Consider the following 22,272-nt stretch of genomic DNA (forward strand, 5'->3'; position numbering starts at 1 on the left):
GCATTGTCTGATTTGAACCTTTGATATCTCGTCCTTGCTGACAGCACTGGCGCACCCTGAAGATGCAGACATAGCCCACGGCTCTACTCCCACCATTGGGTGGCTCGACACAGCCCCTATGGCATATATCACTTTGCCAACAACTCAGCTATCATTGGCAGAATTTCAGATGGTAACAAGCTGGCATACAGGAGCAAGATAGATCAGCTTGCTGAGTCGTGTCGTAGGAACAACCTCGCACTCACTATCAGTAAGACGAAGGAATTGTTTGAGGACTTCAGGAAGGGGAAGTCGAGGGAACACACGCCAGTCCTCACAGAGGGATCAGCAGTGGAAGGGGTGAACATTTTCAAGTTTCTGAGTGTCAACGTCTCTGAGGATTTATCCTGGGCCCAACATATTGATGTAGTTACAAAGAAGGCGCAACAGCAGCTATATTTCATTAGGAGTTTGAGGAGAATTGGTATATCACCAAAGACACTCTGGTATGGAGGGGCCACTGCAGAGAATTGGAAAAAGCTGCAGAAAGTTAAAAAACTCAAAATTAGGCCCAAAATTAAACTCTGCTAAGGTCTTAAAAAGATAATTCCACTCAATCCTATCGAAGGCTTTTTGTGCATCTAAGGATAATATACACTCTGATAGTTTTTTGGATGGTGAATATATCACATTCAATAACCGACGTATATTAAAATGTGAGTAAGAGAAACACAGTAGTTCACCAGCTTAATGTAATGGAACATAGACAGTACAGTACCCAAACAATAATCCCTCCTGCCTACACAATGTCCATATCCCTCAATCTTCCTCATATTCATGTGACTGTCTAAATGTCTCTTAAAAGCTTCCAATGTATTTGTCTCTACCACCATTCCTGGCATCCACCACTCTCTGAGTAAAAAAACTTACCCCTCACATCCCCTTTGAACCTACCCTCCTCACCTTCAATGCATGCCCTCTGGTATTGATATTTCTACCCTGGGAGAAAGATACTCCTTGTCTTCTCTATCTATTCCTCTCACAATCTTACAAACCTTTATCAGATCTCCCCTCAGCCTCAGCTGCTCCAAAGAAAACAATCTAAGTTTGTCCAGCCTCTCATGATAGTACGTGCCCTCTAAACCAGGCAGCATCCTGGTAAACCTCTTCTGCTCCCTCTCCAAAGCCTCAACATCCTCCCGGTAGTGGGGTGACCAGGACTGTATGCAATACTCCAGACGTGGCCTAATCAGAGTTTTATAAAGTTGCCACATAACCTCTAGGCTTTTGAGCGCAATGCCTTGACTAATAAAAGCAAGCATTTGAAAATCCTTCTTAACCACCCTATCGACCTGTGTAGCCACTTTCAAAGAGCTCTGAATATGGATCCCAAGCTCTCTCTGCTCAACAACACTGTTAAGGGTCTTGCCTTTAACAGTGTACTCTCCCCTTACATTTGCCCTACCAAAGTGCAACACCTCACATTTATCTGGGTTAAACTCCATCTGCCATTTCTCTGCCTATATTTGCAACTGATCTATATCACGGTGTATTCTTCGCCAGTCTTCTACACTATTCACAACTCCACCAATTTTGGTATCATCCACAAACTTACTAACCCACCCATCTACATTTTCATTCAGGTTATTCGTATACATCACACACAGCAAAGAAACCAGCACAGATCCTTGCAGAACACCACAATTACAGACCTCCAGATCGAATAAATCCCTTCAACCGTCACCCTGTGTTTACTATGCGCAAGCCAGTTCTGAGTCCAAACAGCCAATTCGCTGTGGATCCCATACATCTTAATCTTCTGGATTAGCCTCCATGAGGGACTTTGTCACACACCTTACTAAAACCCATGTAGACAGCATCCACTGACCTACCCTCAACAAACCCTCTCGTCACCTTGTCAAAACACCCAATCAGGTTGGTAAGGCACAACCTGCCCCACACAAAGCTAGGCTGGCACTTCCTAATCAGGCCTTGGGGAAGACAATGTAAAGTAAACAATACCACCTGTTAGTGGTTTAATGGACAGTAAAGGAAGTTATCTAAGATTATGGCAGGATTTATATCAAATGGAAAAGTAGAATATGTAGAAAAAGTAGAATAGCAATAGAAGATGGAATTTAAAGTTCAGGGTAAATTGTTATCAAAGCACGTTTATGTTACTGTATACTATCTCGAGATTCATTTTCTTGCAGGCATTTACAGGAAAGACAAAATTTTATGAAAAACTATACATAAACAGACAAGGAGTGACAAAGACTAATGGCAGACAGACTGTGAAAATACAAATAATGCTGAAAACACGAGTTGTAAAGAGTCGTTGAAAGTGAGCCTGTAGATCGTAGAATCAGCTCAGGGTAGTGATGAATGAAGTTATCCATACCAGTTCAGGAAGCTGGTGGTTGTAGGGTCATGGCCGTCCCTGAACCTGGTAGTGTGGGGCCTAGGGTTTCTGTACCTCCTGCCCGAATGCAGTAGCAGGAAGAGGGCGTGGCTTGGACGCTGTAAATATGGACGAGTGAGAGTGTGCAGTGTCAAAGGTAAACCAGGGCAGGAACTACAGGATCCAGAGAGAATTGTAGAACTGAGACCTAGTGGCGTATGTAAATCGTACCCTGAACGTCGTGTCACAGGTAGGCAGGCTAGAGAAGAAGGCATTTGGCATGTTTTCCTTCATCAGTTAGGGCACTGACTACAAAAATGGGACATCATGGTACAGCTGTCCAAGTCTTGGTGAGGCAGCACTTGGAGTATTGGGTGCAGTTCAGAGAGAAATGAGCTAAACATAGGCAAGCAGGACAAGCTCATGCAGGCACTTTGATCCCGATTGATCCAATGGTCTCTGATTATAAACTCCCCTATTTCTGACGGTAAATAGCCTACATCGTTTATTTGAGTCCTAAAAACCAGAGAACGACTCAATGCTCTAAAAGTCATATCACTTAAAGGTAAATACACAGTCAACATGTTATTGTAGTATTTACACATAAAGCCCCAAGATATATTTTTATTTGTCAAGAATTTGTTTTTCCTGGGGACAATTTGCAGTAGTTCTTACTAGGAAGAGTATAAAGGAGGAAATCTTATTAGTTAGCTGACTGAAGCACAAGGGAGATTGTAACATCAAGACAGCAGTGGAGAGAGAGAGAGAGAGAGAGAGAGAGAGAGAGAGAGAGAGAGAGAGAGGGAGAGGGAGAGGGAGAGGGAGAGGGAGAGGGAGAGGGAGAGGGAGAGGGAGAGGAGAGAGGGAGAGAGAGAGGAGAGAGAGAGGGGGAGAGAGAGAGAAGAGAGAGAGAGAGAGAGAGAGAGAGAGAGAGAGAGAGAGAGAGAGAGAGAGGGGGGGGGAGAGAGAGAGAGGAGAGAGAGAGACTGGACTCTAGATCTGGGGGCTTTGCTACTGCTTACATGGTGGGTGGTGGGGGGTGATGCTTTAGCTAGAGCGGGGGGGTTTGATGTTTTTGCTGCTGCTTGTGCGTGTGAGGGCGAGGTGGGCTTTGGGGTTCTAACATTTTCTATTATTCATTTTCCTTTCCTTCTGTTTCTGGATGTCTGTGAAGAGCAAGAATTTCAGGTTGTATACTGTATACATTCTCTGATATTAAACCATTGACCTATAAAAGAATACCGGTTTAAGACAACCTGTTCCTGCAACCTATGAACTCATTTTCAAGGACTCTGCCACATGTTCTTGATATTTATTGCCTACTTGTTTTTTTTATTTGTATTTGCACAATTTGTTGCCTTTTACAGGCTCGTTTTCTGCCCCGTTGGGTGCAGTCTATCATTGATTCTATTATGGTTATTGGATTTACTGAGTCTGCTCACAAGAAAACGAATGTCAGGGCTGTATGTGATGACAAACATGGACTTCGATAATAAATACACTTCTAACTTTGAACTTTGAAATGGCACCAAAACAAAGCCAAACACAATGGGAATTTTTGTAACACATTGGTTTGCTTTTTGATATGCAAATTGTCTGAAAGACAAGTGCAAGGAAATTGAATAGTGTTTTACAAAAGCAAACTAAGTAAATATTTAGAGGAGAAACTTGGAAGGTTGTAATGAAGACATTTATAGGAAGACGTTCCACACAATCGATGAAGATTCCAGGACGCTGCCCTTTATGACTTCGGCTTCATCCGGCTATTTCCGTTACAAAAACACGAAGCTTTCAATCACCGGCTTTAACTTTTAAAATGTTATATTTATAAATCACTGAGCTAATATCAACAAGTCACGAAGTACTTACGTTTAAATGTATGTTGAGAAAAAAATAAATAGCTTTTCAGAAAAATTGGTTTGCGGATTCCCCCCCCCCCCGCAGTACGCCACGACGTCGAGTGCGCGTGACGTCATGATGTACACGTCGCCGATTGGCGAGTGAAGATGGCGCTGAGCGCCCGGTGGCTTCTGTAACGGAGTGGAGCCGTTCGGTCCTCGGGTCTGTATTAGGTGAGCCTGTTGTCCTTCGTCGGGCTTGGCTGGACAATGCAAGGGGAGGAGCTGGCTGCACTGAGCTTGGTGACAGCTCATTTGCTGTGGGGGGAGGCTGCCGTACGATAGGCCTGATGGGGAGGCTGAGAGCCAGGGGATCGGCGGACAGGGAGGACCCCGAGTCTCTGAGAGGATGCGGGAGCTGAAAGCCCTCCTTGGAGAGGCTGAGGGAGGTGGACAGAAGGGCAATCGCTGAACGTGGATGAGGCTGGAAATTGTAAAGCTTCTGGGTGTTTTCGAGGGGTAATTGTTGAATGTGAGTTGGGGACACTGGAAACATTCAACATGTTGGTCAACATATGTGGAAAGAGAAATAAGAGTCTTCGATCTGAAATATTCACTCTGTTTCTCTTTCTACAGATGCTCTTTGACCTACCGAGTGTTTCCAGGATTTTCTGTTATGTTACATATAATCCCCAGCACTTGAAAACTTGGGTTTAGTTTTCCCTGTTGTGGAGATCTGGAAACTGGTGCACAGATTAGTGGCTCTAGGCTAGTTTTACGAGAGGATTTCTTGTAATCCTTTCATTCCAGTTTATTTCAGTTGATTATTATCTCTCCCCCCTTGCCTGTCACTTTATGTTACTAATCTGTCCCAAGGGCTGCATTGGAACTGTCTGCACACAGTGCAAGTCTTTGAACATTATAGCCTTCTGATGACGCCTGCACGCGAAGGCTTGTTGATAGTCAGTTGCAGCTCAGTGTGTCGCTCCTATCTCTGGGTAAGGGGATTGTGGGTTCAGGTACCACTTAATGGGTTGCTTGTAATCCAAATTGATATGTTGTGCATTATTAAGGAAATGGTGCTGTTGGAACTAATATCTTTTGATTGTAATATTAAACTGAAGCCCTGTGTGCACACAAATGTAAAAAAAAACTCATGCTGTTTTAAAGGGTGGGAACTTCTCCTTGGTGTCCTGGTGAATAGTAATCTATTCATTAACCAGTATTCTCGATACTTTATTTTTTCAGATTCAGTGCCACGTATTTTTCTCTTCCCCACCCACCTCATTGATTATGCAGTCATTGTTCAGTATTGTTTCCAACGAGCCAAAGACTCTTGTGTTGCGACAAAGATGGTATTTGTCTTTGAAACTGAGATCGATGTTTATTTGGGATGTGGAGCCTAAGAAAAGTAAAAGGAGTTGTTAGCCAACTGATAGGAGATGGAATGGCTGGGGCCAACAGTTTTATCTGATTTTAGCATTGAACCCATGTACTTGTTCAAAGTAAAATTTACTATCAGAGTACATATTTGTCCCAAGCATGATCATCGGTCATGGGAACATCTCAATAGATGAGTGTAGTTATCCTCCTCTGGTCAAGAGCCTGATGGTTGAGGGATAGTAACTGTCCTTGAAGCTGGCGGCGCGAGTCCTGAGGCCTAATGGCAGCAGCAAGAAAAGAGCATGGTCTGGGTGGTGAGGATCTCTGATGGTTGCTGCTTTCCTACGACAGCGTTTTATGTGGATGTACCCAATGAAATAACAGGTTAAAGAGTCCTTAAAGGGAGATTATTGGTCATGGGAGAGCAGGGGAAAGGAGTGTTTTCTCAGGTGAAGATTTGATTAGAAATCGGGTTAGTCAGGGTAGCAATATCTTGATCCTTCTGTTGTTTTAGTATGCTTTTGCTGAAAGTTGTGATTTGTACCAGATTATAAAGATTCCAGGATGCAAGGGCTCTGAATTGGTGATCCTCGTAGTGGGTTTTAATTGGAGCAGGATATAGGAACGTGAAGAAAAGCAGAAGAGAGCTATAAGACCCCTTGATCCTGCACTGCCTCCGGTGTACACCCTATTCCAGTCGTGTGAGCAGAAAGCAGCAAACCTGTCTGAATTATTCTTAAATATATTTGTTTCACTGCCAATCATGGCACTCTAACTTCGAGGGCTGCCAGCTCACCACTGACTGGATCTTCCTGGTCTGACTGGCTAGGTGTCATACTAGACAGGGCACTTTTCTCATTAAAGGAACCATTCACGTGGTGTTGGTCAATGTTCGCATATTTTTGTTTGATCTAGACTTTGGATTTAATATGTTCTCAGGATGTACGCATTGCTGCCAAAGCCTTATTTTTTTAAACTTGCCCTATTACTGACCTGAAAAAGTGGTGCTGTACTACTTTTGGATGTGCTTGTATGCACAATCTCTTAAGCCAGTTCAAAATCAACTAAGGCTGGATATACAGTGGGTTCCATTTACTTGGGACACCTCAGCATCAGTAATTTTCCCCCAATTCTGCGACTGCCCCAGTTAGCTGAAGTTCCATGGAAATAGTTTAAAATGTTTTTTGAAAAAAAAGACGTACTACTGTTTAACTGAGTAGCAATTTATATATTTAAATTGAACAGGAAAAAATTAAAACACTGCCAATTCTTTATAGTACTATAAAACTGTGTATTACCTCCTAATAGTTATTGATGGAGGAATTAAGCCAAGGTTTGCTGCCTTAATTAACTGTTAATGTAACAGACACCTAGGGCAGATAATGGACTGTATACAATGCATTTGACGGTTGTCTCTTCCAAGTGCTCATTTTTGTTGTAACGTTGAAGATGATTGTTGATACCATCAAATTCTTTGTAGTTCCTAACTTGTTGAAGTAGTGAGATCATTTCATTTTCACTCCTGGCCATTTTTGCATCTCTAAGCCTGAATGCTTGAAACCTCAGTTCCAAATTGTCTTACTGCTTACTTCTCACCAACCATTTGTGACACAAAAACACTGCTTTTTGAACATAAACACGCGCAACTAACACTATTTTAAAAACTATTCACTCTTAAGTACTGTGTAGTGTCTAAGAGCCACACCAGTGCATGCGATTGACTCTTGTTAGAAACTGTTCGGCAATAGTCTCCTACCCCATGGTGTCCCAAATAAATTGCAGATCATCTGACAGTTCCGAGTCAGCCATCCAGCATCAAAACAGATCCTTTGGCCACCGCGTCCATGCTGACCACCTACATTAATCTCATTTATCAGCACTTGGTTCATAGCCTTTAATGCCTATGTAATTCATGTGATCAACTAGATTCTAAAATGTACAAATACTTGCTTCCTCTAGCCACTGGGGCAGTATGTTCCAGATTTCGACCACTCTGGTTGGAAAAGTTTCCTCCTCAAACATATGCCCTCTAGTTTTTGACACCTCTGCTATGAGGAAACGTTTTCTATTATTTGCCCTGTCATAGTTTTATAAACCACTGCTCCGAGGAAACCAATCCAGCCTATCCTGTTTCCCCTCGTGAGTGAAACTCTCTGTGCCAGGCAGCATCCTGGTGAATCTCCTCTGCGCTCTCTCCAGTGATGTCCTCCCTCTCTTGTGATGAGCAGAACGGCTCAGTGTTCCAGTTGTCTTAAAGTTGCACCATAACCTTCTTGTTCTTTTCTTTGCTCCAGTTAATTGAGATGAGTATCTTTATCTTCAAGAACAGGAAGGTAACCTGTTTGACTTTTTCATCACCTTATGGATTGTGCTATCATTCAGAGTAGATGCAAGCACAGGAAGATCTCCAAACAACTTGTTCCTTAATTCCTTTGTCTCCTTTTCTCTCGTTCCCTCACCTTTGGGATCTTCTTCCAAATTTAGTCGGAGATATTTTCTAGATGGATTCCTTCTTGCTATTGACATGCATCTTTGCACTTGGTCTGTATGTTTGGGAGAGTTAGCGATAACATTATTTGATGCAAAAATTGAGCTGTGGTTGTTCTGGATGCTAAGGTTGCAAAAGAGATTTATTCAAAAGGCACCAGAGTAAGTGACTTATTCTCTGGATGGATAAAAGAACTAAGTGTTTAAAGCACAGAATGTTCCGAATTCATGGACTTTTTGAATGTGAATAAAGAGAAATTTTCCATCATCAGCAGAAGGATTTTAGGATAAGTTGCATAATGTTAAAGGGAGATGGCATTTTCTGTTTGTTATCATCTGTGGCTCACTGAATGAAATGATGGAAGCTGATTGAAAATTGACTTGCAAAGGGAAATTTATATAAATACTTGCAGGGCTATGGCATAGAGCATGGGAGTGAACTAATTGAATATCTCCAAGAAAGCTGCGGGATCATGTGAAACCAAATGACCTTCCGTGTACGATGATGCAAAGTAAATAAAAAAGAAAGGCGATCATTCTGTAAATAGCTAACCAAGGGAGTCTTTGTGTGTGGATTCAGCCAGGGTCCAACTTGAATCCATTTGGGTTATCAGTTCTAAATGCATCTTGCCTTCTGTTTTGTAATTCCTAGTATAAGCAGTGATGAGTTTTCTATGAAACCAAAGTGTAGCACAGTTTTGAAAATGTTCTTGCTTGAAGCTACTCTGGTGGTAAATTTGCTGCCAAGAGAAACTTTGTACTTAAGGTGATAGCAAGGAAGCTTGCACTTTCAATTTAGTGTAATACATTCACTGCTCAGGGTATTGGTGTCTCTACATTGGCAAAATCAAATGCAGGTTAGTTGAACACTGCAGCACACCTCTGTTCAGCCTCCAGGTGGAACTGAGCTTCCAGTTGGCAGTCACTTCTATTTTCTATCCTGCTCCCACTCTGACCTACCTGTCCATGGCTTCCTTCACCTTTCCATTGAGGCCCAAAGGAAGGCTGAAGAACAGCACCTCATTTTTTTTATCATCTGAGTACATTGCAGCCTTTAGAACTTGTTCAATTTCAGCTAGCTCAATATTCCTGCTTGTAACAGAATCATGAGTTATGCTTGGCTAACTCACTGCCATATTGACACCCTACCTCTCTCCACGGACACTGTCTGATCTCCTGAGCATTTCCAAACTTTGAGTTGTAGTTTGCATGTTCCTCTTTTCCATGGTCTCTTCATTAATCTAACAACCTCACAATTTTATAGCAGCGTAATGCTACAGCAGTCTTGATCCCAGCCAATCAAGACAAATAAAGCCAAAAGAATGTCTTAAAAACAACTGAATTGCTTTTTTTTCCCTTGCCCATTTCTGAAGAGTCTTCAACCTGAAATGTTATCTCAGTATCTACGATCATGGGCGCTGTCTTATCTGCTGAGTATTTCTGGCCGCTGCTGCTTTTTGCTATTTCAGATTTCTAGCAATTGCATTTTTTAAAAAAATTTGCAGCTGCAGGGAAGTTAATTTGGCCTGGTTGAATAAATGTGTTTATGAGTAAATTAGGCAAACTTGTGCCTGTGGTCAATAACTAACGACTGCTAACAGAATGTGTAAACCTGTGGATGTAATCTTGCAGGTGATATTGTGCTATGTGGGGAATGGGAAGGTGGGTGAAGTGTTGGGAATGGGGTGAAATAAAAATGCAGATGCTGGAGATCTGATTTAAATACTGAACAAATCAGCCAGTATCTGTGGAAAGCAATACTTACTGTTAGAATTGTGGAAAGAGAAAAATGTTAGATTTGAGAAGCTTAGGAAAAATGGGTAGAATAATGGAATATTTCTAATAGGTGAGAACAGTGCACAGGCAAACAGCATAATTTACTTGTAACCACTACTCTAACTGCTGCCCCCCCCCACCCCATCAACACATTTGATCTTATCAATCAGCACTTTTTCCTTGGCACTTTCAATCCCTCTCCGACCTTCTCTGCTATTGAAATGTCATTTGGTTTCTCTTCCCTAGTTCTGATGTAAGGTCCTGACCTGAAATACTATGTTGTTTTCCATGGATACTGCCTGACCTACTGGGTGTTTCTAGCATTTTCTGTTCTTTCCAGAGGTTCGGTCATTTGTCTTGGAATTGAGGCTCCCTGTGCATTCAGGAGAGGAATAAAGAAATTAAATTGTGGCTTTGTCTTTGCTGTATAGCCTGTTTCCTTGTGCATTCCCCTCAGTGCTTTGGCTCAGCTGTTGGTCCATCAGTTTTAATATTTCCTGTGATTCAGTGTGAGTTTTTGGTTTTAATTTCACTCTAGTTGTTGTTTTAATTGTTCCAATATGCCAGCCAGTGTAAATGAACTTTGGAAACAAAGAGGAAATAATTGGGACACGTTCTGTCTTTTCACAGTTTAGCCAGGGAATTGAATAAAGATCTTTTACTGGGATTGAAATGCTGCACACAAGTAGTGGAATTTTTGACTAATCATAAGTTTAGTGTATTGTAAGCAGATTTGGTGAGAAAGATCCATTGATGGGGTGTTTTGCTGACAATTGTCAGGGTGGTGACACTTGCACAGTCTGAAGTTATTCATGGGACCTGATAACTCAGTTTATTTTAGTGGGAAGTACCTGGGTGAATGCTATATATTCTGATCCTTCATAGTATATTATCATAGTAATCTAGATTGTATCATCTCTGTGCATGTTTTCTCACACACACACATTCCATCTGTCCTGGGCTGATATCCTGGGTGAATTCACGATGCAGGATATCCGGCAAGCCCGCAGTGATAAATGGGTCAGGATGGGTGCAGCTCAGTGACACTGCTTGATTACTTGAACAATTAGCAGTTTGTTTCTGGACTACAGAACTGTTGACCTTGTGTCCGAGCCAAGCTACAGCTCATGACAGTTATTTTCTGCCCCCTCCTCCTTTCCTTTCTTTGCTCCTCTTGCCCCATCCCCACCGTGATGAGATTAATTGTCATGTGGCCTTTTGTTTTACTCCCCATCATATACTCTTTTTGTGGGTGTTACTATCAATGTATTTAAAATTTATTATCTGAACTCTGCTTGTGGTTGCATTGGTAATCCCTTTGAACTTAAACCTTGATCATTCAAAGTCCAAAGCTAGTTGCTAGGACTGGATAGTTTGTTTTGATGCTGTTGGCAAACTGGAGTGTGGCTATATAAAAAAAAAAGTGCTGGAATTTATTTCTAAAGCTATATAAATTTAAAATCCTGTATGTTAATGTGATAATGAACTATGGACTGGCAGCATAGTCTGGTCTCAATACAAATAAACAGAATGGATGAAGAATGTAGAAAAGATTTATAGGAATGGCAGCTGAACTGAGGTAGCAAAAAAAAACTATAAAGGAAGAAGGTGTTGGTTACAGCTTTCCTCAGAAAGAAGACTTTGAGGAGACTGGATTGAAGTTTTAAGATTGTGCATCATCATTTGAATAGGATGTGGAGAAACTTTTCTGGTGATAGAATCCAAGACCAGGAAATGCACAATAGTTACGCATACAAAATGCTAGACGAGCTCAGAAGGTCATGCAGCATCTATGGAAAGGAATAATGAATCGATGCTTCGGGCTGTGACCCCTCATCAGGAATCAATCACTAATACACAACAGTAAATTGATAAAAGGGAAAGTTCTTCACTCGGTGCTTTGGGTGACTGAAGGTCCTTGCTTAGTTTTCAGAGCAAGACCTGCATATAACAGAAATATTTCAGAAAGGCTGCAAAAAAAATCAGATGGAATTGGAAGAGGCTAGTGAGTCGTATGAATGTCAATGCAGACCAGTGTGATCAAATGTCCTCTGTTCTATGTCTCTCATCATTGCCCTTCCTGGGACTTGCTTCACCTGGTTGTATTCTGTTTGAAGCCGTTTGTAGTTGGATTTCAGTGGGGCACATTCTCTAAAATATGTGAAACTACAAAAAAAAATGAAGCACTGAATTCATGATGCTGCAAGCATTTGGTGGGGGAGAGAGAGCAAATGACTAAACACAAGGGATTCTGTAGATGTTGGAAATCCAGAGCAACACACACAAAATGCTGGAGGAACTCAGCAGGTCAGGCAGCATCTTTGGCAATGAATAAACAGTCAACACCTCTGGCTGAGACCCTTCTTCATTACTGAAAAGGAAGGGAGAAAATGCCAAATAAAAAGATTGGGGGAGGAGAAAGCGACTAGCTAGAAGGTGATAGATGAAGCCAGGTTGGTGGGAAAGGTAAAGAGCTGAAGAAGAAGAAATCTGATTAGAAATGCACCATGGGAGAAAGGGAAGAAAGAGGGGTATCAGGGGCACGTGATAGGCAGAAGAGGTAAGAAGCCAGAATGGGCGATAGAAGAAAAGTGGAGAGGGAGGGGGAAAGATTTACTGGAAGGAGAAACTAACGTTCATGCCATCATATTGGGGGCTACCTAGACAGAATATGAGGTGTTGCCGCTCCACCCTGAGATTGGCCTCATCGTGGCAAAAGCAGAGGCCGTGGATCAACGTGACAGGATGACAGGACGGGAATGGGAATAGGAATTAAAATCGTTGGCCATCAGGAAATTCTGCTTTTGACGGATGGAGCAACTGTTTGCAGCCCTGAATGGAGGTGAGAGAGGAAATGAATGGGCAGGTGTGGCATTTCTGTTGCTTGCAAGGGTATATGCCAGGAGGGAGATCAGTGGGGACGGACGAATGGGCAAGGGAATCATGGAGTAATCCCTGCAGAGAGTGGGAGGAGGGAAAGATACGTTTGGTGGTACGATGCTGTTAAAGATGGTGGAAGTTGCAGAAAATTATGTGTTGGTTGCAGGGGCTCACGGGGTGGTAGGTGAGGACAAGAGGAACTCTATCCCTGTTGAGGCCATGGAAGATGGAGTGAGCCGAAAATAAAGGAGATGTAGGTTAAGGTAGCATCAATAGTGGAAGAAGGGAAAACCTATTCTTCGAAGGAGGAGGACATCTCTAATGTCCTGGAAAGGAAAGCCTTATCCTGGGAACAGATGCAGTGGAAACAAAGAAACTAAGAAAAGGAATAGCAGTTTTACAGGAGACAGGGTGGTAGGAGGTGTAGTCAAGGTAGTTGTGGGAATCGGTACAGTTATAAAAGATGTTGGTAGACAGTTTGTTTCCAGAGATTGAGAAAGGGGAGGAAAAAAAAAGCGAAGTGAAATAAATAGCTGCACATCATTGATTGGGTTTTAGCTGTAGTCGAGTTTAATCCTCAGCACCACAATAAGGAAGTATGGCAATAGTAATGAAATGGTGATGGGAGGAATGGTTTAGTATGGATTAAATGAGCTGATGGTAACCTTTTGTATTGCAAGGAAATGTGAAACTCTTGAAAGGGTGCAAAGGTGACGTATTATTGGAGTAAAAACAAGATGAGAGCTAACAGCTTTTGCAAATAAAAAGAGGTCATTCCACTGGTAGGTGAGCGGAAACCAAACAACACAGGCTTGTGGTAATGACCAGGAGGGAGATGAAGTATTTCGAGACTTGAACCCACTAAGAAAAACAAGTGCTTATTTTGTCATGTTTTGGACAGGAATTCACTGCTTGAAATTGAAGTAAAAATCAGCCATCATTGGAGTGGTTGGGAGGTTCTATGGGAATGAATCCTTTCCCAATTTCAATTGTTTTTTCTCAGTCATAATTTGTGTTCACACATTTTGTGTTTCAACAATTCTGCATGAAGATCCTGACAGAAGTGGAAATGATACCTAAACCTCCGCCAGAATATACACTATTATTTTCCTTCCTAAACCAATCATTATGCTTGTAAAATATATTTTCCATTCAGCCTCTGAGATGTGAAAGGTTGCATTACCTTACTAAGTAGATTGTGGTTCTCTGTATTGCTTTCTTCAAAATCTGTAGCATCTGATGGAAAATAACCTCTTTTTTTTTCTCTTGAATTCCTTTGTGGCTTCGAAAAGTAGATTGATGTGAGTTGGATTCACAGGATTGAATGGGAAAGCTGGTAGATTTTCATTGCTAGAATGTTGACTCTTCACAGAGAGCACAAAGTGCTGGGCCACCATGCACATTACCTGGCAAGTAGTTTGTGCTCAAAGCCTTTCAAATTCTGCAGTGCCGGTATATATTGACCCAGCTCATGTATGGTACTTTAGATTCATTTCTATACCTGCAACATATTTGGGACATCCTGCAGCATGAGAGACACCACAGTGCTTTTAATTTTTGATTTGCCAGTGAAGTAGAGTTCATCAACTGCTGCCAATGTAATAAGTGTGACCATCAATTTTTTACACAGTCATGATCCATAAGAAGAAACTAGGCTTTAGTTATGTGCTTCCAGTAGCCTGTCTGTAATACCCTTGCATGCACCTAAGTGACAAGCTTTTTGACATTGAGTTGTTGGGATTACTCTCCAGTTAGAGCATCATAGGTTCAAACCTCACTTCAAAGACTAATCCCCGTGAATTTACTAACACATCTGGTGTAGCATTGGGTGGGTGATGCACTATTAGTGCTTCTTTCAGATAACGCACACCTGATAACCCCTTATTAGTGCAGAAAAAGAAAAAGCATAGAAAAATGTAAAAACAAAAACATAGAATGTGGAAGATGCATGAAGTATATCTTAGGAATAACCAAACAACATGAGTTGCAAATTGAGAATGAAAGGAAACTGGAAACTCCCAACTTCTACTATCTGGAAAAAGATGGTTGTATAGGTAAATAAGGTAATTACTTTGTGTTGTTATTTTGTTAGATTATGAGAAAAGTTAGCATTAGCAAATTGGGAAAAGTAGAAATTACATAAAAAATGAAATTAGCATTATTGAAGTAAATAATTAGGTGACAAATCAGCAGCATCCGACTGTATTTTCAATGAATGAAGGAAGGGTCTCCTAGAAAAGCTTTGGTTTCTACAAAGGTAGGTGGTCCATGTGCTGTGGATGGAAGCGTCAAACTAGAAAGAAACCCTGAGTGAATGGGTAAATACAGCGGAACATTTTCAGATATACCAGATAAGATCATCCAACTTTGAACTGAAATGACTGAGCTGATTCTTCTTAAACAAAAGGTGGAAGCAATGAGGATCAAGGAAAAAAATCTATAGGATATATGGTTCATTTGAAAAAAAGGGGTAATAGATTGCTGCACTTCATTTATACACTTGGCTGAATTGCTAGTAAGTGGAAGTCATGATGTAGCTGGAGAGATCTGGGAGATGATTCAGTTCTAATGCTACCCTTTACGAAGGGCTTATTGATTGTGGAGGAGGTGCAAAGTGAATTTATTTCTCCAAGGGTGAAATTACCCAAACTAGATTTGTAATCAAAGATATTTAGGTGTTAATTGATCTATTTAAGAAATGGGAAATTAGTGGGGTTCGTAAAAATGTTCTTTCAGTGAGTGAATCTAAGATAGTTTTAAAAATCAGAGCATTAGGGAGTGCAGTCAAGAAAGATTGATATTTTGAACTCACTTCCAAGATTAATACCAGACCAATTAATAACATGGCTGCTGCTGTTCCTCTCCACGCCTTGTGGCTCATTGGATGGCAACCTTGCCGTTTCTTTAGCATTTTGTCTGTCTTTTATGAGGCCAAGTTGCTAGCTCAACTCTCAGCCCAGCTTGGATGGAAAGAAAGCGTGCAAGGAGCCAGCAGGGTTCAAACCCAGGGCCACTTGCCTCGAAGCTCAACGCTGTTGCCACGCCACTACCTACCGGCAATGTTAATAACATTAATTGACAAATTGATTTGCTAACCAAAGATACCAAGTATGCATATGTGAAGTTCAGACAACGTTCACACGGTGGAATAAACAGGTGCTTTACCTCTGTTCCTGCCCCATTGACACATTAGTTGTTTGGATCTTGCAGATTATTGACTGTAAAGCCTTCTGAAACTCTTCAGATAGTGGAAAAAGTTATTCCCCTTCTGAACTTAAAGTTTTATTTGAAACTTCTCTGGTGGGTTCCAGCTTTCAGCTGAAATCCTTTGATGTTTCTGTTTGGGATGATTGAACCTATAAAACCAACTGTTCTGTTCTCTCTTCCAAGGCACTGGGAACAACTGACAGCTGCTCCACCCTTCTGGATATCGAGATTTGAGGAGTGCCAGCCTTGATGCATAGCTTGGCAATGCAGCCGCCACCCTCGCGATCATCACCAGGTGTCGCCAATGCTGCAGGAGCTCCACCAACAGGGGCCGCCCCCAATGCCTTCCGCCGCAATACCCCCTTCAGGCGTTCCACCACACCGCTTTCAGGAGCCCCGCTGCCGCCGGTCACCGACCCATTTGGACTGAGTAGGCCTCCTCACGCGGGGGATTCAGCAGCACCCCATGGCGCCAGTAATGGAAACCTGCTCCCTCCACCTTTGCCTAACCAGCAAGATGGGAATCACGTCCCACCTCGGTGGTCCGCAGACACTTTGCACAGCGCACAGGGGTTGTTTCCTGGCCTGCCCGCCACACCCGGTGAGCGCTCCGAACCGTGTGGCGCACCAGCACCTCTTGCCCCAACGTCGCGCTTTGGTGATGGCCAGTTCTCCCCCGCGTCCCCTCCTACTGGTGCTGATGCCGGGCAGGGCCTACCCAACGAGCCCTCGTACTTTCATACAGGACTGGGGCCGGAGGGCGGAGAGCTGGGACCTCACCATGGATCCACCCCTTCCCAAACACGGAACGCCCCTGGGCAAGAGCCACTCCCCTTTCCTCCTGGTGCACCTGCTTTCCAACCACAGCTCCAGCCAGGATCATCTTCTCAGTGGGTGGTGAACCATGGCAGTCGACCTCCCTCTGTCCAAAACTACTTTCAGCCTAGTGACCCGCAGACCCAGGGCCTTGGCAGTTACATCTCTCCTCAGGCCCAGCTCTCACCTTTTCCATCTCACCAAAGCCAGGTGCCGGGCAGCTTCTCCCAGCAGCAGCACTCATCACCAGATTCCTTTCCGCAGCTCACCGGAGCAGAGTGCCAAGACAGTGGTCGCCCAGCTCCCTTCCATTTCCCGCCCCAGCACCAGCAAAATTTCTCAGGCCCTGGCTTTGCCCACACAGAGAACTGGGCACCCGGCTTCCTGCGAGAACCATGTCCACAGCAGGCAGTCAGACCCAATGGTCCTCCCTCTCAGTTGGGTCATCCCCCAGACTCTGACCCAGGCACGGTTTCTATGTTTTTCAAAGGGGGTGAGGTGGAGAATAAGGAGACGCTAGCAAGCGACCAGCAGAATGGAGCTGGTGTCGCGACTGGAGACAGCTTTCAGTCAAGTGGTGGGCTGTTCCTCAGTAGGCAATCTCCGCCCCAGCCATCTGCAGGGCAACAGGCAGTAGGTCGGGCATCTAGTGTTGAACCCCAGGGCTTCCTTCCACAACCAGCTAGCCAGTATGGTGTTTACAGCCAGGGGTCTGGGGACCCTGGTGGGATCACAGATCCTACATTGCCACAACGGGTTAGCGAAGCACTGGCAATGGACAATGATGAGAATTCTGAATTTGTACAGAACCAGGAAGTCCTGCCAAATGAGCCCAAGAGGGTCCCTCTGGGCTTCCAGCCCATTCCTAGTTTAGTAAACCAGGGGCAGCACATCACCAAAACTATCGGGCCTGTGGGAGGGCCACCAGTGAACCAGGAGACCCCAGACATGGCACCCCACCCTCTGCGATCAGACAGCATCTCTTCAAACCACAGCAGTGCCAGTCACAGCAGTGGCTCCAGTCTGCGTCGATGCCAACCTCCACCAAACACTTTCATCCAGCAAGAGATTGGGAAGCCACCTACTGATGGCACCTCCTCCTCCTTCTTTGAGCAGATAGATACTTCCCCACTTGCTCGGGAGACGGACAGTGCAGGGCGGGCTATGTATTATAGCCAGTTGCCACAGCCCACCAATCCCACACTTCCAAAGCCAATGGCCACCTTCCAAGCCAGCGCAAACAGCTCGTTTGAGCCAGTGAGGTCACACGGACAGTTGGCAGTCAAAGCAGCTGAAGTTGATCAAGCAAATATGGTGATGGAGTTGAACCAAAATGCAGTCAGCGCCGTGGGTCAGCGGCAAGGAGCCACAGCGTTGGATATCTCCCCTGGCAATCTAGAAGAGCCACCCGACAACATGGAAAACATCAGCGTCCCACAGACTTGCTCAAATCTCTATCCGGGGCCGGTGGCCCCTGAGAATACACTGCGAGCCCTGTCGGAGACACCCGAGAAGAGGGGGTCTCTGAGAATGCATGGTGCTCGCGCCAAGTCTGAGAGTCCAGCTGCCACCCTTTGGGCACAAAATGAGCTGCCGAACTTCAGCGCTGGTATTGTGCTGGCACCAGCTGCTCCTGCTGTGCCTACTGCAGCCAAGGAGCCGTGCGCTGAGGTTGTCCAGCCCCCAGAAGATGGCAGCAAGGAACTGAGCTTCCCTCTGCTCGTAGGAAACATGGAGAATCCTCCCCAGGCACTTGAAGATGGAGACCCAAAAGGCCAGGCAAGTTCCAGCTATGCCACACTTCTGATGCCGTCTCTGGCTGCACCAAACCCACCCATCCTCCTTGCTCGGCCTCTTCAAGCCAGTTCCTCCGCTCCACTGTCCAGCCCTGACCGTCCTCTCCGGGATCGAGGCGATGGCCAAAGTGTCTCCTTTGCAAGCCCTGCACCACCAAATTCTGGCCTTACCGCTGCGCTTGGATCACCCTCCGCCCAGTCTCCCCTAAATCTGGCTTCAGATGGTCACCTCGACACGAGGTTTGCAAGTGGAGGACCACCAAGGGACACTGCCACCCCTTCAAGCCCCTCCTCTAACCGAATACCTGGTGTATCCATAATTGCCCCAACTTCTGCTCTTCAGCCACGCAGTGACGTCAGTAAAGATGATGCAAGAAATCAAGTTTTTCATCAACCTGAGTCATCTGCCAACTGTGAGCTGCTTGATTTCACTTTGCGTCGCTCTCCGCCTAATCAGTCCATCGCCAATGCTAATCAGCCTGCTTCCTTGCCACCTAATGATACCACACAGCACCCTCCTCCTTGCCAGACCTATGCCTCAGGACTCTGCATTAATGACAAACCAGGTTTCTATCTGCAGGTCACCAAAGATGTCCAACAGCAGCAGCAACAGCCGATGGCCACAATGACAGGACAGCAGGCAGCCCCTCCTCCAATCCCCTCCACAGCTCATGATTCTAGCCAGCACCAGCTGGCCAGTAGTCATTACCCACCTGCGGGCTATGGCTACCCAGGGTCAGGCTCTGCCCAGCCAGCGGCACAGCAGCAGGCAGTGACTCAAGCTCCTTTAACAGCAGCGGGAGCCCCCCAGCTGCCCTCACATCCAGAGGTACAGCTGCAGCATCCATACCCCGCTGTCCTGCCGCATGTGGGGTATGGTTATTCGTATCCATATGCATATCAGGATTACAGCACAGATCCTCAACAGGCATTTGCAGTGCCTTACCCATCCTACCCACCTCTGGATCCCAGAATTGGTCAGCAGATGCCTTATCAACCAATGGCTTCCAGAGGCAACCATCCATACTATCAGGTAACTGAACCTTTGCCTTCTTTCATCACGGTTTTCACTTTATTCTGCAGCTGTAAATTGATCATAATCAAGGGAGGTTGGGGGGAATGTTTGTGATTTATATTTTTTTGATTTCCTGCACCCTTTGCTTCCCTGACACCACCTCCAGCCGTTCCGGCCCCAACCAGCACATGCAGTAAGATTCTTCTTCATAGATGCACTGGTGATCATTGAATTTGACACCTGTACTTATGAAGGAGGATTAAGACTGGCCGGATTAAAACTTTTTGTGGCATTGTTTTTTTTGAGGATTGCAAGATTCAAGGAAGCAGTTCCAGAGCTTCTGGCCTGAGCAGAGAAGGCGTGTCTGGTGGTAGTAGATCAAAGTCAAATCAGAAAAATGTGTGGGGTTGGACTCTTGAGACCTGTACGGTGGGCTAGAGATTAGAGGGAGGAGCAAGAACTAGAAGGATTTAAAGAAAAAGGTGACATTTTAAATTGTGTAATGGACTACTTATTAAACAGTGTAAGTCAGTGGGCATGATTCAACTGCTGTTTCGTTAATCGATGAATTTGTAAAGACACCTGCCCACCTTGCATTTTAGTGTATCTGTAGAAGCTGTAATGAGTTGGCTTGTCTTTGGACTAGTTGAGATACTTGGAGTGGATCATCATATGGGGGTTTCTACTGCACCTTGTTCTGCAGGGATCCTATTCTGTGTGGTCCTTACTGAGAATGGGATTGAGCTTGACCTACTGTCTTTATTTGATTTGTAAGTTCTGCAGTTTTGATCTAGTGACAAAGCTAGAGACGAATGTGATAATGTCAAGGGACATTACTAAAATCGCTGATTGTTGTTTCTTTGGGAGTGGGAACATACCTCAGTATCAAATCTGTGTGGTTAAGACTCTTTGAGGGTTTGATTACTAGAAGTGTTGATGCTGGCTCAAAAAGCACAACTGATGGAAATACTTCACACTTCCGTGGGATTCTTGAAACTCAGTACATTGGTGATAAAAAGAGATAATATTGCTAGGGAAGTGTTGTCAAGATAATGAAAACCGGAATTGGAGATGTACAGATCCTGTGGAGGGATAGATCTCTGGAGCATTTGGAAATACAAATAAGAAATTCAAAAACTGGGAGCCAGTGTAAGGTTGAATAAAGGGCCAATATGACTTTGAGTGACCCTTACAGGTAGAATGAAGTAAGTTGGCATGGCCTCTGGAGTAATTCATTTGAACAAGGATTGCAATAACAGGAGCTGTGGTGAGGAAGAATTGACAGAAGTAGAAATAAGAATACTTTGTGCTAATGTGGTCTGAAGTTCATCTTGGGATCAAATATGACAAGGCTGAGAAGAGTCCAGCTGAGTTCCAGATATTAGAAAGAGGAAGACAGTTTTGTAGCTTGAAAAAGTGGTTTGGCTTTGGATTTATTTCAATGGAGAAAATTTCTTTGAATAAACATTCTAACAGAGGTTGCAGAGGGACACTCTTGAAGTAAGATTGTTGACATCCAAATGGCAGCTACTATGTTTTTGGTGGAGGGTGTGAGTGGGAACAGCAAGACAACCATTGTAAGCTATGACTAAAGTGCTGATTCAATTGTTAAAATTGTTCATTTTACACTGAACATGAATCAGTTTGGGCTAACGGAGTGCAGAAATCCTAACCTCTGTATAATCCAGTCTATTCAGTACTTATCACCTTGCACATATATTGTGTGTCAGTGGTCAATACCTGTTAGCTTTGTAAGGAACTCTAGCCTTAATACTGAGCAGTAGCAGCAGCCGTTCCCTTTACTAGGTCGTTAATAGCTCTCTAATTGTGTCTCAATTCTGAATAATCAATATGACCATAGGTAGTAACTCCCATTATTTTTCAAATCCTCAATATTGTCCTCCAAGAATGTTTCTTCTGCCCAGAAAACATTTTGCAATCTCCAAGCCGAAAGGCTGGTTTACTCTGGCTTCCTTTTTTTCTGTAGTTTCACTAAATCATTAATCTTTCACACGTGTGGCTGACTTCAAGAATAAGATATTTGATCCTCTTAATCTGGTTATTCAGTAATTCCAATAGAACGGTTTTCACTTTTGCATATTTGAGCAATGTCCATGTATTTTTTTGTCAGTTGAGATGAACTAGATTCTGAGGATCTCCAAGATGATTGCAGGATAGACAGAGGTGAGTCAGTGGATGTTGTTAACTTGGATTTCAGAATGCCTTTGACAAGGTGCTATATATCAGGCTGCTAAACAAGATAAAAAGGCATGACAAAGGTAGTAGCATGGACAGAATATTGGCTGACTGACAGAAGTGTTAGGACTAAAGGGAGCCTTTTCTGGTTGGTGCCAATGATTACCGGTAGTTGTATTCTGCAGGGTTGGTGTTCGGTCGCATTCTATGTTAGTGATGAAGTTGATGACTTTGTGGCCAAGTTTGCAGATGATTCAAAGATAAGTGGAGGGATCAGAAGCAGTGGGTCTTCAGAAGGACTTGGACAAATTAGAAAAATAGGCAAAGAAGTGGCAGGTGGAATGCAGTGTAGGGAAGTGAGTGGTCATGGACTTTGGTAGAGGGAATAAGTACATTGACTATTTTCTAAATGGAGAGTGTATTCAGAAATCGAGGTGCAAAAGGACTTGGGAGTCCTAGTGCAGAATTTTTTAAAGGTTTACTTGCATGCCTTGTTGG

At 43.8% G+C, this 22,272-nt stretch overlaps 1 protein-coding gene across 8 annotated transcripts in view; it reads left to right on the plus strand.

Moving 5' to 3' along the window:
• The first annotated feature begins 4,353 nt into the window (after positions 1-4,353).
• The window catches only part of sec16a (SEC16 homolog A, endoplasmic reticulum export factor), an 82,895-nt gene continuing 64,976 nt past the window's right edge, over positions 4,354-22,272 (plus strand). For 7 of the 8 annotated variants that reach the window (XM_073052308.1, XM_073052311.1, XM_073052309.1 and 4 more), the window contains exons 1-2: positions 4,354-4,452; positions 16,135-19,596. In XM_073052308.1, coding sequence (XP_072908409.1) covers positions 16,201-19,596 — 3,396 coding nt within the window. In that variant the 5' untranslated portion in view covers positions 4,354-4,452; positions 16,135-16,200. The remainder of the gene's footprint in view (positions 4,453-16,134; positions 19,597-22,272) is intronic. The other variant, XM_073052315.1, reaches the window with a different exon arrangement.

This window comes from Hemitrygon akajei, chromosome 7 (genome assembly GCF_048418815.1).
Source record: "Hemitrygon akajei chromosome 7, sHemAka1.3, whole genome shotgun sequence".
Classification (NCBI taxonomy): domain Eukaryota; kingdom Metazoa; phylum Chordata; class Chondrichthyes; order Myliobatiformes; family Dasyatidae; genus Hemitrygon; species Hemitrygon akajei.